General features: G+C 32.1%; 3 protein-coding genes across 9 annotated transcripts; all 3 read right to left on the reverse strand.

Annotated features, from left to right (window-relative positions):
* Positions 1-66: 66 nt before the first annotated feature.
* LOC129309256 (40S ribosomal protein S15a) lies at positions 67-2,298 on the reverse strand. Its single transcript, XM_054950745.1, has 4 exons — positions 2,170-2,298; positions 991-1,128; positions 468-628; positions 67-321 (listed from the first exon to the last, which is right to left on the reverse strand). Exons 2-4 carry the CDS (start codon positions 1,121-1,123, stop codon positions 223-225), a joined length of 393 nt encoding a protein of 130 aa, XP_054806720.1. The 5' UTR covers positions 1,124-1,128; positions 2,170-2,298; the 3' UTR covers positions 67-222.
* Positions 2,299-5,473: 3,175 nt separating this feature from the next.
* On the reverse strand, positions 5,474-11,621 carry LOC129308791 (endo-1,3;1,4-beta-D-glucanase-like). Of its 7 annotated transcripts, none has more exons than XM_054950158.1 (11): positions 11,349-11,621; positions 10,869-10,890; positions 10,229-10,777; positions 10,034-10,134; positions 8,235-9,792; positions 7,823-7,844; positions 7,153-7,279; positions 6,888-6,978; positions 6,631-6,720; positions 6,305-6,405; positions 5,474-5,910 (listed from the first exon to the last, which is right to left on the reverse strand). In XM_054950158.1, exons 5-11 carry the CDS (start codon positions 8,380-8,382, stop codon positions 5,770-5,772), a joined length of 720 nt encoding a protein of 239 aa, XP_054806133.1. In that variant the 5' UTR covers positions 8,383-9,792; positions 10,034-10,134; positions 10,229-10,777; positions 10,869-10,890; positions 11,349-11,621; the 3' UTR covers positions 5,474-5,769. The 7 variants fall into 7 exon arrangements, with proteins under 7 accessions (XP_054806133.1, XP_054806136.1, XP_054806134.1 ...); XM_054950161.1 differs by lacking the exon at positions 11,349-11,621 and adding an exon at positions 10,974-11,342; XM_054950159.1 differs by having other exon boundaries at positions 10,229-10,890.
* On the reverse strand, positions 9,652-12,277 carry LOC129308344 (uncharacterized). Its single transcript, XM_054949422.1, has 5 exons — positions 12,052-12,277; positions 10,869-10,890; positions 10,651-10,777; positions 10,457-10,546; positions 9,652-9,792 (listed from the first exon to the last, which is right to left on the reverse strand). The coding sequence occupies exons 1-5, from the start codon at positions 12,275-12,277 to the stop codon at positions 9,652-9,654; spliced, it is 606 nt and encodes a 201-aa protein (XP_054805397.1).
* Positions 12,278-15,157: the final 2,880 nt, after the last annotated feature.

Genomic DNA, 15,157 nt, shown 5'->3' on the forward strand with positions numbered 1-15,157 from the left:
TGTTATTATATTATCAAATCAGAGCGCATCCCAGATTAAGCCAAAAACCCTCCGGCAACATGTACGTAATGATAAAGAAATCAGATTAATTATAATATCCCAATTGTTTCACAAACAAAAGCAGAACCATAAAATAACAAATCCAGCTATGCTTAATATTACTAGAATATCATCCGTTACAACCGATCAAACAAAATTCAGAGAAATCCTCAAACAAGACTTCTAGTAAAAGAAACCCAACACTTTCCCACCAACATTCTTTCTCCTAGCCTCTTCATGGTCCATTATACCAGCTGAGGTTGTCAAGACGATGTAGCCAAACTGCATTAAAAGCGTAATCGGATTCAATAGAAGTAACACATGCATAAAACGGAGAGGGAGAGAGGCAAAAGACCACTATTCTCTCGTAGAAGCAACAAAAATACAAGATGTAATTTTAAACATGGGAAAGGGAGGTTTATTGTGACCTGTCTTGAGGGAAGTAGCCTTGCAGTCCAGGGTTCTATCTCTTTAACACCCACATCAAAGCGAGGGCTAATAACCCCACATTTGTTCAACCTTCCATTCAGTTCAACCACAATTTTGCCAGCCCTATGGTCATCCACGTATTCAAACTCCCCAATGTATCCTACAAAAGTTGACGGGGGTATCAGCCCAGCACTAAAAATAAGGAAAAACATAATTGAGTTTTTGTACTTTACTCGAGTTTTGTCATAAGTTCCTGCATTTTTTTCGATATTCTAAGTCTCTACATTTCTGTTTTTTGATGTTCTAAGTCCCTCCATCAGTGAGGTTATACGGACCTAGAACGTCAGAAAAAAAAACGTGCAGAAACCTAAAACATAAAAAAAAAAAAAAGTTTAGAGGCTTATAACAAAATTTGAACAAAGTGCAGGTACTAAAGTTATATTTTTCCCAAAAATAAACCATCACAAGCCTGAAATTAAATATATTATAGTACATCCATACAAAAACCAGGATGAGAAATACCATGCTTCTGCATGACCAAAAGGAATTTGATAATGACTTTTGAGGACGGCCTAATCATGACCTGACGCTTTCCCCGTTTCTCGGCATTGTACATGCTCTTGAGAGCATCATTCAAAACACTGACCCTCACCATTGTCACTATCACAAATTTCAACAAGAGTTAATCGTAACCTATATTGTCATTGTGCTGAACAAATGCAAAAGATATGAATGAAACTAGTTCCATATTTAAAGCTTAAACCATGCCGGATAACATAATCCAAACACAAAATCATTTCCATTGTCTCTAATTACTATAGAAGTGAGTGATACAGCAGTTCATCCTTATAAAAACATGCATGGAAGCAGCAAACTATTATTAGATATTACATAATATTCCAATTGATCTTCAACCAAACCAATATCTAAAATACACAAACGGCGTAGAGCGCAAATCTATGGAGTTTCAACCATTACTAGAAAAGTAAAAAACAAGACTTCTAAATCCATAAGAGCTAACTAGCCATTTTATTTACTTTCGATTGAAACTGATGTTTTGCATGAAGTCATGTAATTCTTATTTCTTGGTAGTATGAAGATTCGTCGAAGAAAAACACGAGTCATAACAAGGTCTTTTCCAATAAATAATTTTTAAAACATATCAGCCGAGTTTCAGTAGTTCAGGTAATTCGAAAAAGGTCCTAGTTTCCATACACCAGGTTTCCCCGTACCAAGATAAATTAATAAACCGAGCGTCTCTATTTTACTTTATGAATATAAAGCGCAAGATCGAGATTGTAACACCAATCTAGAGGCTAGAGGGCACATTTTATAATCTGAATCAAAACAAAACAATAAGTGAAACAAAACAAAGCTGGGAACCTCCAGAGCTTCACTTTATTAGGCAAAGAAAAAAGAAAACATTTCTGATTGGACAGCTTATCAAACGATAAGCAGGAAAGGAATTAGATAGAAAGTACTAATTTTCGGTCGTTTTAATACAGTTATACTCAGAACAACAAAACAAAACACGTTAGGTCAAACCCAAGCTCCGTTCTGTACGTGATCATACTGATCCTCATATTTCTCATTACGAGACCTAAGCTATAATTGAAAAACATACAAGACTGGCTCTCTGGCAAAAAATGAAAGACTGTAACAAGAAAAAGCAGATTAATAGCCGTAAAACGCAGATCTTACATAGTAAGAAGAAGAGAGGGGCCTCCGAACGACGGCGCTGGTATGGAAGCTTCAAAAGCTGGGGGCGAGAGAACGTTATAATGCCTAAGCAGAAGATATAAAGCAGCACGTTTAGGGTTTAGAAAACCGATTCTTTTGGGCTTTTTTTAATGGGCTTTTTGGTCTTTGCTTGCATCCAACTGCGAGCTTCATCAATGATTTCTTTTGTCCTAAATTAATCTTTCAACTTTTAATTAACTTATAATTTAATCTTTTAATTATGACTCACTATAATTCAATCCTTCAACTATAACTCACTATAATTCAATCCCTCAACTTTTAATTCACTTATAACTCGATCCTTATTTTTTAATTTTAAAAAAAATTCTTATCAAATAATAATAATAAAAAATGCTCATATATTATTTTAAAATATCATGTCCTTGCTCATTGATGTGAGATTAAGCTAACATGACAAAAAAAAAAAAATTTAGGAACTAATTTGTAAGTAATTTAAAAGTTGAGGGACTGAGTCATAAATAAGTCATAATTGAAAGACTGAGTCACAGCAAGTCATAATTGAGGGACTGAATTATAAGTAAATTAAAAGTTGAAAGACTAAAAGATTAATTTTTTAAAAAAATGATAACAACAACTACTTTTCAATCTATCTGCTATCCCTCCATCCTTGAGTATTATTGTTTTGTTTTTCGGGGATCAAATATTTACTCTGTCCCTTTAAAAAAATTCAAAGCTTTTTCCCCAGCTAAATACTGCCCTGATTTATTTAAAATTTTATTTTGCATGTTAACTTGATGTATATTGCCACCAATGCAAGGAGTTTTAATTTTTGTTAAAAAAAAAACATCATCATCAATTTAGTATTAACCTAAAATTTAGCTTATTCTAACACCATCCAAGTCCAGCCTACCATGGAGCAGGGGCAAAAGGGGGAGGACCAACAAGGTCACGACTCACTATGCTCCAAGTTTTTATTTTTTAATTTTTTTTGTATTATATACTTCGTTTATTTAAAAATATAAAGTATTTTTTGAAAAATTAAATATTAAAAATATAAAAAAAATATTTAATTTTTTAAATGTAATCATTATCTTTTTTAAAAAAAGTACTTATATTAAATAAATTATTTTTATATTTATTTTAAGATGAAACACCTTATTAAATAAGGATAAATATAAAAATATAAAATTAGTTTGAAGACAAATAACTACTTTATTAGGAGATAAAATTTAATTAAAAATACCTTATATTTTTCAATAAGGAAAGTAAATATTACATATTTTTAGTCCTTTTAAAATTTATGAAAGTTTTATCATATTTGTTTTTTTAATTTTAGCCTCCTCATAAAGATCTTAGTTTTAACCTAGCTAGGAAGCTCCTTATTTAAATTTGGCTTGAAGACAACATGTTGTTAAGAATTATACTATATGTGTGTTTGATTTTCCATTAGGTAAAAGTTAATTTGTTAAAAATTTACTTAACAAAAGTTAATTTAATAAAAATTTGTTGTTGCAAGAAAATTTATTTGGATATATTTTTTAAAAAGTTAATGTGATAAACTAAAAATTTTTTTAGTTTATATATAGTAAAATATACTTTTAAATATATAATTATTAAAAAAACATTAATTTATGATGATATATAATTTTTGTTATACAAATATAATATATTGAAAATGTTTAAAAATGTGATAAAAATTTAAAATAACATAAAATTTGATATGTCAAATAATAAGAAAAACAAATATAAAGTTTGATATGTTAAAAAAATTATATAATAAATAGTTTAACATACAATAATATTAAAATTAACATGATTATCGTTTAATCTATAATATACAATCTAGACAGTCCAGATTTAATATAATTAGTTTAAATTTAATACTTAACATTTTATTTATTTTAAGTATTAAATTTGAACTATTTAAAATATATTTGAATAGTAAATTTTATAAAAATTATTAAAAAATAATAAATTTAAACCACCCATATTAAATCTAAACTATCCAAATTACTTATCAAATTTAACATCTAATAAAAAATATTAAAAATTTTAAAAATTATTTTAATAAATATAAAATTAAAATTTTCAATCGAAGGGTTACATGATCAAATAAGAAATTATGTACACATTTATTTCCATAATTAATGCTCCCTTACTTCTTCATTTCAAAAGCTATGGAACCGTTGGTCAAGTTGGGGGGGGGGGGGGGGGGGGGGGGGGAACTGTGGAACCAAATCCACTTTCGATGCCATTTTGAAAGTCCTTTAAAAGTCACTTTGGGTACCCAAATAACATTTGGAATCTAAAAAATGGGAAAGCACCTTCAACAAGGAGTTCCTAAATCCTTAAATCTTCAGTAGAAGCAGTCAAAGTAGGAATTTGGTTTGGGTGATGATCACTGTGTTCAGATATGAACCATCCAAATGGTTCAAATTTAAAATATTATTTTATATTTATTAAAATAAAAATTATAAAATAATTTTAATAAATTTTTTTTATTTTTAATATGATCTAGATTTAATTTGAAAGGTGCAATTTAATATTAAAATTTTTATAATTAATGTATATTGACTATGTAAATGTACTCTGCACAGTCCGTATTAATGTTAGATTAAATTTGGAATATGCAGAGTACATTTGAATAGTCAATATATATCAATTATAAAAATTTTAATATTAAAGTAGACCCTACAAATTAAATCTAAATCATAGTAAAAATAAAAAATTATTAAAATTATTTTATAGTTTTTATAAATTTTTATTTTAATAAATATAATATATAATAATAGTTTAAATCTGTACCATCTAAATCAAAATATGGATGGTCCAAATATCATCACAGCTATAATCACCATAATGCTCATCACTGTGACAAGCATCCAAACTGGATCCCTTAAAGCAGTATCCTCAAGCCCCCCCCCCCTTTTTTTTTCTCAAGCTTGATTTATGTTTTCTTAGCAGTTATTTTTCTGAAATTTTATTTCTACTCCCCAAAACAGTCGATTCCTGTGCCATGACCATGAGCTACGTGATTGCCCACCTTTCGCTTTGCCGAAGTTACTGAGCACTATATTATTTATAAGTCATAAATATTGCAAGTTTTATTTCCTTATTTTCTATAATTTTGGGTTTTTAACATTTTAGTAAATTTTAGGAGGCTAGTTATTAATTTCAGGATAAATTAAATAAAATTTAAAATAAAATAAAGATTTTTCTTAAAATACCAAATGCAGTGGAGCAAATTTAGTTATGAAAAGTCTACATTTTACTCTCACACCCTACATTAGACATGAGTGGAGGATATTTTAAGCCTTGCCGACAATACATATATATTAGCAAAAGGTAACAACCATTTATTCTGATATATAAGAACCAAAGCTATAATCTTCTCTTACAAGGCAAATACACAAAGAACTGACGATAAAATAAAATATGATATATTGGGATAACTTTTCCTCATCATAGAGCAATCTTTCTTTTCTTGACATTGCATGTCTAAGCGTGGCTACTCCATGTCTGTCAGCTTCAACAAAATGGCTGCAAAAGGCCAGTTGTTCTTGTTCATCACAAGCAGTTGTGTTTTTAAAACTAGTAAATTTAGTGAACATGCTTAGCAAACCAAGCGAATAATTTCTGATGGGCCTCCTCTGCAGCCATCACAGCTGCTTCATCTTCAATGTTGTACCTCACAGTCCATCCATGAGACACCTTGGGAACCACCTTCACATCGCAATCATCCTGAGAACAACAATAATCTTTGTTCCTCAGCCACAATTTAACAAGCAAAGATACTTACATGAATATAGAACAAGACACTGCAAAATTCGTTGGTGCTTCACAGGCAGTAACACAATGCAGTGCAGCTAACAAGTAGCAACATAATAAAAGTAAAACAAACTGATGCACACAATGCAACTAACAATTTCCCAAAGAAGGGTGTGAAAAAACTTGAGATGATGGTGTTAATGCTCGTTTCTGAGATGCCAAAAAGGAGATTCTTATTAGAAGGAACGGTAAAATTGAACACACAAACACACGAATGAAATAGAGATTATTATCATCCATAGATAGAAACTTTCCGCACAAGGAAAAACTACTGTTAAAACAGAAAACATGGAAGGCGTCATCCTACCCCAAGTTTAGCAGTTAGGACCTCTTCAAACTGTTTCACTAGTTCCGGAGGGCAATATTGGTCAATCTCAGCTCCAAGTATTGCAATTGGTATATTAACCCCTGAAAACAACACCCAATGATTTAATCTACCCTTGAATTTATGCCTTGCTGATATTTCTTTGGTCCAGGAGTTTTTTTTTATTGAAAAAAAAAGAATTGAAAATAAGTTAATTGAAAATATACAAGGAAGAAGAGCAGTTTTTAAAGTTAATTGCTCGATTTGTGAAAGGGTGTTCTAATAATAACTCAACGTTGCAGAAAATAAAATCATATAAAATTATATACCCTTGATATCATCCACAGTGACAAATGATGGATGAAATAGCAACGCAGCTTGAATCATTCCAGACTTAGCAAGTTCTACAACACACTTTGCTGAGAAGAGGAAAATATGAACACCATTGAATCCAGTCATTAGTCAATATTCAACACAATTGCGATTCATGCGACCAAATTCATCCACTAAGTATATTTCTGTGGAACTAAAAAAAGTTATATGACAAAAAAAGGGGAAATAAAAGGGCAAACAATAAGTCACTCACCACCCCAACAAAAAGATGCAGCCCCAATAGCCAAAACTCCCGTACTTTTCAAGGCTTCGATTACTTGTTTTGCATCTTCAAATGCTTTGTCCTATCAATATGGTGTCAAATAATCAGAGAGTAACGCGTTGCAGTCATATTCATAAACAATACAGAATCCAAATCTTTTATTAAATCATAGATTTTTGAAGTTGAGCGTCGTTAGATTCTCAATAATGAGACCAATGATTGGTTTTCAATATAATGACAGAAAGTAAGAATTAACTGGCTCATGATCTTTTAGCCAAACTGGCAGAGGTCTGCTGGCATTTTCGTAGGCAAAGGGATCTCCATGCAAGAAGTCAGGAACCACTACGTAGTACCCTTTAGCGGCAATCTTGTCTGCAAGCTTCCTGTTCAACGAGAAACAAATAGCATTAGTTTCAGAGAAATATAATACAACCAATATACTTCCAATATTTGGTGGTACAATAAACGAAACCATGAGAAACTTATAAGCTGTAAGCAACATTTCCTGATAAAGTGAGGCATTCATATTCCCTGAGGATTAAGAACTATAACATTCAGTGTCTCTATTCTAGTTTTGTAAGGAAGATGTGGTACTGTGATAGTTGTTGAAAACGAATGTAATAGTATCTGAATCAAATCCCACTGTGTGACCATCTACACAGCAAGCAGGAGAATGAAGTACTTTTACATCATGATTTCAACATGTCATTCTTCTAGCGCGTGAGAAAAACTGTTGATTATAAATCCCTCAGTTCCAGCGGATACCACTTTGTGATTGTGACTGCAGAGAACGAATTTTAAGATGTAGGCTACATAATACAAATTAATTCAGATATAGCTTTCAGCTTGATGAGGAAAACAGGAGGGGAAAAAACTGCTTCACAATATAATCGAAGTTAGATAATATAAGCAAAAAATAGACATACCTTAGCTTCGGAGCTTCATATCCTGCAAGATAAGTTGTACACATAAAGTCAAATATATGTCAGGGAAATATACAGTCGTAAACAGGAATAAAACAAATAAAACAACAAAGATTTGTAACTGTGTTTTGTACTCATTGAAAGGACTGAGGCAAGCAAAAAGTCTATAGCGATGTTTGTGTCGGAAGGAATGAAACAACATAAAGATAAGTGCATATCAGAGAAAACTTATCATCGTGAAGAAGAATAATTCCATGCATCAAACGAAACGGCTAAGTGTAATCTCAATAAAACTAAAGATTCAAAGCTGACCAGTACACACCATAACTACCCTGACAATCTTGAGTACAGAACATGGAAGGATTTGAATATTCTAAGAGCAAGAGGTAGAAAAATTATGTTGATTAAAAGATACCAAAAACTTCTGACACCAAAAGAACGGCGTGCTTAGAATCGGAGAGGCTGGTGACGTAAGAGTTGAGGCCACCGAGTCTTTGAACGTGGCCTGCTCCAGAGTTTGGGTCCAGGATCGGTGGGTTTGAGCAGCACTCTGGGCCTGACATTCTTCACCTGTAATTTCTGCAATGCTTAATATCGTTTTCTGACACTTCCAGGTGTGTCTATATGTGCGCGCGCGCGCGGGCATATCAAGATGAGCAACCCGGGTTGCCTAACTGTTACTCCTTTTGAAATGGAAGTAAGACTGGACCTCACAAGAAAGATAAATTCCAGCAATCCATTTGTTATATTCTAACCATTTCTTTAAGATATTGATGCGGAGCAAGCAATTGACGACGCCTTACTTAAATTCATTAAAAACTACGGTCAAATGTTTCATCCTACAATTCTTAATTTGAAGTCTACGTAGGAAAAACGAACATTGCTTCTTGCGAAACATGAACTCGCCATCGCAAATCTCTCAATTTTTATGATAAATCTAATGTAATGAAAAAACGATAGTTAAACCACATTTGAAGAGGGGAAAAAAGTATCTGCGATTAGTCTATCATTTTCCCCTTTATATTGTGCAAAAAGTTTGTGCAATTAGATCCAACTGCAGGTCAAAGCAGGTTAAAGCTTTCCCCCATGAAATCTTGGTTAAGTTTTCAGGCATTTGAACACACGCCCGGTTATAAGCTGTATCCTGTTATATATGCTGTCTTTCACCAGTGCCAGCATTTGTAGTGTTGTCATATGAACATGAACTAATTGAGCTGTTCCCGTAGAGAGGTGGAAGCAGTAAATAATTTGTGACTTGGCTTTCCAACCTAATTGGATCCAAAGCAACAAGCCTATTTGGACCTTGGATCCTTGGCCACCAAGTTTTCTTGGCTATCAAGTAAATTATCTTGACCATTGATTTTTTTTTTTTTTTGGGCGGCCAAGTTTTTCACCCTATAAATAAAGCCTCAAGAACTCATTTCTAGCGTCCTCAGAAACAACATGGCAATACATAATTCCTTTCATTTAGTGGATTTTGCTCCCCCTTCAACCGTGGCCATAGGCTTATGCTTGGCTACGTAAATTTTGTGTCTCTTCTGTTTAATTTGTTTTTCAATTTTGTCGACCATTCTTCCCAAGCAAACATCCTTCTGCTGCCAAATGCCAAACACATTCAATGAAGAAAGCACACAACATACAACAAACCTTATCCCACTACCAATGAAGAAATAACAAGCATGTTAAATTACATAGACCACCATTAGGTTTCTAACAATAGTTTTGACTCTAACGTCACAAAATATTAATGTTTAATTAGTAATTAGTAGTACACAACATTCACACCTGAGACCTCCAGAAACATAGGAATCTAATAACAGAACAATTCGACTTCACTTGATGTGCTTGGTAAACCAATTCAACATGTCCTGATGAGCCTCTTCTGCACTCTTGACAGCTGACTCAATGTCTGCGTTGTACCTTACCGTCCACCCATGAGACACACCTGGGTATATCTTCACGAAGCTGTCAAACTACAGACACAGAAAATTTAAAGTAATGCGCCTGTTCATATTTTAGACTTGATATGTCAAGATGGTTATAGAGACTAAAAATGGATCTCCAGAACATCGTCTTTTATTTATGCAATACTTGATAATAATGGTGCTTCTTCTCTGCTAGAAGAATTTAAAACCTCAGGATGATGGACCAGCTTCTTTAAAGGTTTAGGGAACATTAGCAAGGGAAGAAAATGGTCCCCTCAGAACTTCTCACCTGTGCTTTTGCAGACAATATCTTCCCATATTACTTCAACTTTTCTGCAGGGAAATAGTTGTCAACTTCAGCTCCCAATATAGCAATAGGAACCTTGGCCTCTGGGGAAAAAACACGGGGGAAAATGTCACCAATCACCGTAGTGAATTCATTGTTTATAATATGAACTTAGAATAACGGAAAGCGCAAATTTACCATTAATTTCATCAACTGTGATGGCACCGGGATGCAGCAGAACTGCAGCCTAAATGTCATCGAACGTGGCTAATTTTGCTACCACAACCCCTGGACAAATGTAGCAAGTTTAACATACTTTTGCCTACTCCGTGAAAGACCGTTTTCAATAACTCAAGGCACAACAATGATTGGCTTTTTCCCTGATGCTAATTGAAATATAATATTGTTCACAGAGAAATAACTCGCCTTCCCAGCAGAAACCTGCAGTCCTATGGCAGTGACACCTTTACTTGAAAGAGCAGCAATAAGAGGTTTCGTATCTTCATGTCCTTTATCCTATGAGGACAATAAATCATATACCGCATGATATAGTTGTAATAGTAGAACCTTTAAGCAGATGAACAAGTGAAAGGATTCGCATCTCCAGGCATCAAATTAACCGTCCCATGAGCCTTTCTCCACGTGTCTCTATCACATTGAGGATTGTGTGGATCAAAGTAGTCACCGTACAGAAGATCAGGAACAACCACCAAGAATCCCTCTGCTGCCACTTTGTCCGCAAGTTTCCTTTACAGCAAGATAATGTCAAATCCTTTACACCGAAAGTATTTGGTGCTTTCATTTCCTGAAGGAGACAAGGTTGTGAAAATATCGTTACCTTAGAAGTGGCGCTTCAAACCCTGCAAATAATTTCAAAACAACATAATGTTAAATTTAAAATTTTCACTGCGAGCATCTTCAAACAGTATAATCGCTAAATCACCTAAAATTTCCATTTCCTCGGTGCAGACTAAATGCGTTAGTAGTGAATGTAAATTGGCATTCACGTTTAAGAGCTATCGATTCTCATCAGAATAGTGACTAGAACTTGGAGCCAGGGCAACGTTATAGCATCATTTTTGGCAAGGGAACACACTCATGTTGGCCTTTCTTTGAACTTTGTTTTAAATGATTTTACGTAAAAAAAAAAATCAGGTTCAGACTCGTGGCAAATTAAATTAAATTAAACATGAAATAGTTGGCCAAGAAAATTTAAAAAAAAAAAAAGAAAGAAAGAAAGAAAGAAAAGAAAATACTGCAAGTGACTGAACAGTGAACAACTAGTTGAGAATGATATCAGAATCGGATAGTTTCGCACCAAAGACATCAGAAATTAAAAGGATGGCTCGTTTGAAATTAGGAGGTCCTGTGACGTAGGTTTTAAGCCCTGCAAGTTCTTGGACGGTCCCCGTTCCATTTGAGGCCGAGGTCAAGCTTGGCGGGTTTTCAAAGCACAGGGTGCTTCTGTATTACTGGATGCAAATGGCGATCGGAATGGCAGATTTCAGACCTTGCGCGAGTTTTATAGAAGGGGAGATATGATACGATGGCGTGAAACAAAGGTGGGTTTGAGTTTAATTTTGTTTGACCAACAAGTGCGTCACCAGGCATGTCATCAAGCACGGTATAAAAAGATGATTGTAGTAGCTTGTCTTATTTAGCCAAAAATACAAAGTAGCCTATCTTATCTGGAATTCCACTCCGAGAATAAATTTAAGACTCCTTGCAATACATGCACGGGACATTAATCTTTTATTTACTCAAAGGAAGTGTAGGGGTCGGACAAAATAAAGATTTTAGGTTGTGTTTGGATAAATAAATTTAAATTTAAAATTTTATATTTAAAATCTTACATTTAAAATTTATAAATTTTAACTTTTTTATTTGAATGATATTAAAAAAATTTAAATTAAAATATTAAAATCATTTATTTGTATTTAAAGTAAAATTTTAAATTTTAAATTTATATTTGAATTTAAAAGAAATTTGGATGATTGGTCAAAGTCGACAATTCAAATGACCAACTTTCACCAAGATCAAACTATCAAAGCCGATTGAGATTGTAATAACAGCGACGATCGAGATGGGACAACCAACTTCCATCAGGACTAGACCGATGGTGACAACGAGAACTGGACAGCTAATTTTCACATGGACAAGACAGAAGACGACGATGGGAATTGAATAGCCGACTTCCATCAGGACATGATCAACAGTGATGACCGAGACTAAAAGGTTGACTTTCATCGAGATTGTATTGACTGCGACCACCAAGCCCAAACCAACAACATCCAACAGGATCAACAATAGCAATGATCAGGATATCGAGACTGCAGACTAGACTAAATGGAAGTTAATCGTCCGGTCTCCATGGTCGTGTCAATCTGGTCGCAGTGGTCGTCTTAGGTCTGGTTGCAATGGAAGTTGATCGTCCAATCTCAGCGGAAGTCTGCCTAGTCTCAATGGAAGTCAGTTGCCTGGTCCACATCATCTCTCTCAATCCGGTGCCGGTGGTTGTCTTTAATCTGGTCCCACTAGAAGTCGGCCTTCCTCTCCCTATAGTCGCTATTGGTCCAGTCTCAAAGGAAGTTGGCCATCCAATTTCCATCATCGTCGTTAGTTTGATTCCAGTGAAAGTCGACCGTCCTATCCTGGTCATCATTTTATATTCAGTTTCAATGAAAGTCGATCGTCTAGTCTCAGTCCACGATGGCGGCTTATTTCCGTCAACTTTCATAGTCCAATCCAATTACCATTAGCAGATCGATCAAACTTTTATGAATTTCAGTCAAATTACAAAAGAATTGAGTAAGGATTTGAAATAATAAGGGTTTAAAAAAGGCAGGCACATTCTAGCCATTTCAGCCCCTGGCCCACATATTCTTTTTAAGACTTGTTTTTCCCCTCAATTGCCACCCATTGTAGCTTCGATGATAATTACAAAGAACGGAGATATTACACCTATTTAATTTTTTTTCTCATTTTTTATTTTTAAAAAATATTTTATAATATAATTTTTAAATTGTTTTGAAAAAATAAAATAAAATTTGTTTGATTATGTTAATTAAAGAACAGTTTTAGAATTAAAAATAAATTGATAATGATAATTATAAATAATTAATGGGAATGATTAATAATAGAAATCATTTGTGGTAACTATAATTTTTAATAATTAAATGTATTATACTTAAAAAAAAATAAAACAAAATGAATTTAAAGTTGTTTTTATTTTTTTAAAAAAAATAAAACAATTTTAAAAATAACTAAATGAAAAACATTTATCCAAATAAATTTTAAATTTTTTTTCAAAAAAAAAAAAAGCCCACATAATGATTGTTTGAGTGAACTACATCTAACATATGAAAAAACATATTTTATTATTTGAGATAAACAAAGCTGTCTAAATATCAAATACTCTCTCTATTTAAAAATATAAAATATTTTTAGTCTTTTAAGTATAATCATTATCTTTTTTTCAAAAATACTTCTACTGATGAATGACTTTATATTTATTGTAGGATATTTAATAGGAATAAATATGAAAAGATGGGGTTAGTTTGAAAATAAGTAACTACTTTATTAGGAGGTGAGATTCGATTAAAAATACCTTATATTTTTAATCTAGAGAGTATGCAGGAAAATATACTTTTGAAAAGTATTCTTAAATGTGGTTTGGAAGTAGATTTTCAAAAGTAACTTCAAGTTAAATTTCAAACACATATGAAAGTTGGGAACATTTAACGAGCGGAATAAATATGTACTTAATTTTGTAATTGACCATGTTATTCTTGTATTTTAAATATTTTTAATATATTATATTTGTATAATAAAAATTAAAAATTATTATAAATTAATATCTTTTTTAGTTGTTGTATAGTCAAAATTGAAATCATCATTAATCTAAACAAGTTTTAGTTTACTAAATTAACTTTTGTAATAATATATCCAAATACACATTTTATTATAACAATTAATTTTTGTTAAATGAATATTTGACAAATTAACTTTTGCCCAATAAAACCAAAAGCACGTATATTAGTATTATAAATTATCACCAATAAAATTCTCATATCAACAATAAAATCAAAACCGTATAAATTATAAATCAAATCAAGAGTACACTTAAGTTAAGTTATCCTTGGAGGGGCCACTGGCAGTGGCCCCAGATTTTTAAAAAAAAAATTAATTGCCAATGGGGTATGGGTTTTTAAGGAGTCAAATTACTTCTTTGACCTCTCAATTTTTCAATTTCGTCCTTTAGCTTAAATTTTTCGGACTTAATTTTCTCCACTTTCCATCTCAACCATTAGATTATTTTTAACGGTTGAGATTTGATATTTCATAAAATTATTATTAAAATATAAAATTTTATAAAAAATAAATATAATAATAATTTTATGAAATATCAAATCTCAACCGTTCAAAAATAAATCCAACGGTTGAGATGGGAAGTGGAGAGAAAGTGGAGAGAGAAAGAAGTGGAGAGAAGCTGGGTCCAAATTTTTCATTGCACATGCTCGTGCTATCTTTTCACTCAATAAAACAAATATTTGCTTTAATATCAATCACTTTTATTTATCTCTTTTTCTTTACAAATAATAGTAAATAAAAATATGAATACATTACTAATTCCTTTTAATTTTTATTGTTAATCATTTTTTTAAATTATAAAGTGTGAATTTTTTACAAGACAAGTGTAACAGTTCAATTTTATTCTTAGGATTTAAGTAACAGTATGGGTGAATTATTTTGTGGTAATTATAAATTATCATGTAATTATCTTAGCTAATTTTAAGATCCTAATTCCAATAAATAATTTTTGAAAAAAAAATAAAGAGAGTTAATAAGGCTAAGGGGGGTTAAATTAAACTATATAAATTAATCTTACACTTGAGTGCTTCTAATTTAAAATTTTATTAAAATTATATTCAAGAAAAATTAGAAATTAAATTTTTGGTCCTTGAGATTTTATGAAAGTCTTGAAAAATTATAGAAAATTATACAAGATGATTTGAGAATTTATAATATCATGGGACATGATTTTTGAAAAGAAGTGGAATAAAAAGAAATTAGGAATATGACTAATGTGGGTGGGGGAAGAGGATGAAAATAAGAAAGATACAGAAA

Source organism: Prosopis cineraria, unplaced genomic scaffold (assembly GCF_029017545.1).
Source record: "Prosopis cineraria cultivar Desert tree isolate PC_DT_omini unplaced genomic scaffold, ASM2901754v1 PC4, whole genome shotgun sequence".
Classification (NCBI taxonomy): domain Eukaryota; kingdom Viridiplantae; phylum Streptophyta; class Magnoliopsida; order Fabales; family Fabaceae; genus Prosopis; species Prosopis cineraria.

Coding starts and splice junctions, on each gene's coding strand:
- LOC129308791 (XM_054950158.1), bottom strand. CDS start 8,382: ATGTCAGGCCCAGAGTGCTGCTCAAACCCACCGATCCTGGACCCAAAC. Junction 7,280..7,822: donor TATGAAGCTCCGAAGCTAAG/GTATGTCTATTT, acceptor CTCGTTGAACAG/GAAGCTTGCAGACAAGATTG. Junction 6,979..7,152: donor GGCTAAAAGATCATGAGCCA/GTTAATTCTTAC, acceptor CCATATTGATAG/GACAAAGCATTTGAAGATGC.
- LOC129308344 (XM_054949422.1), bottom strand. CDS start 12,277: ATGAAAGTCAACCTTTTAGTCTCGGTCATCACTGTTGATCATGTCCTG. Junction 10,547..10,650: donor GGAGAAAGGCTCATGGGACG/GTTAATTTGATG, acceptor TTGTCCTCATAG/GATAAAGGACATGAAGATAC. Junction 9,793..10,456: donor TGCAGGTTTCTGCTGGGAAG/GCGAGTTATTTC, acceptor CTGTGTCTGTAG/TTTGACAGCTTCGTGAAGAT.
- LOC129309256 (XM_054950745.1), bottom strand. CDS start 1,123: ATGGTGAGGGTCAGTGTTTTGAATGATGCTCTCAAGAGCATGTACAAT. Junction 629..990: donor TTTGGTCATGCAGAAGCATG/GTATTTCTCATC, acceptor CAACTTTTGTAG/GATACATTGGGGAGTTTGAA. Junction 322..467: donor GGCTACTTCCCTCAAGACAG/GTCACAATAAAC, acceptor CTTTTAATGCAG/TTTGGCTACATCGTCTTGAC.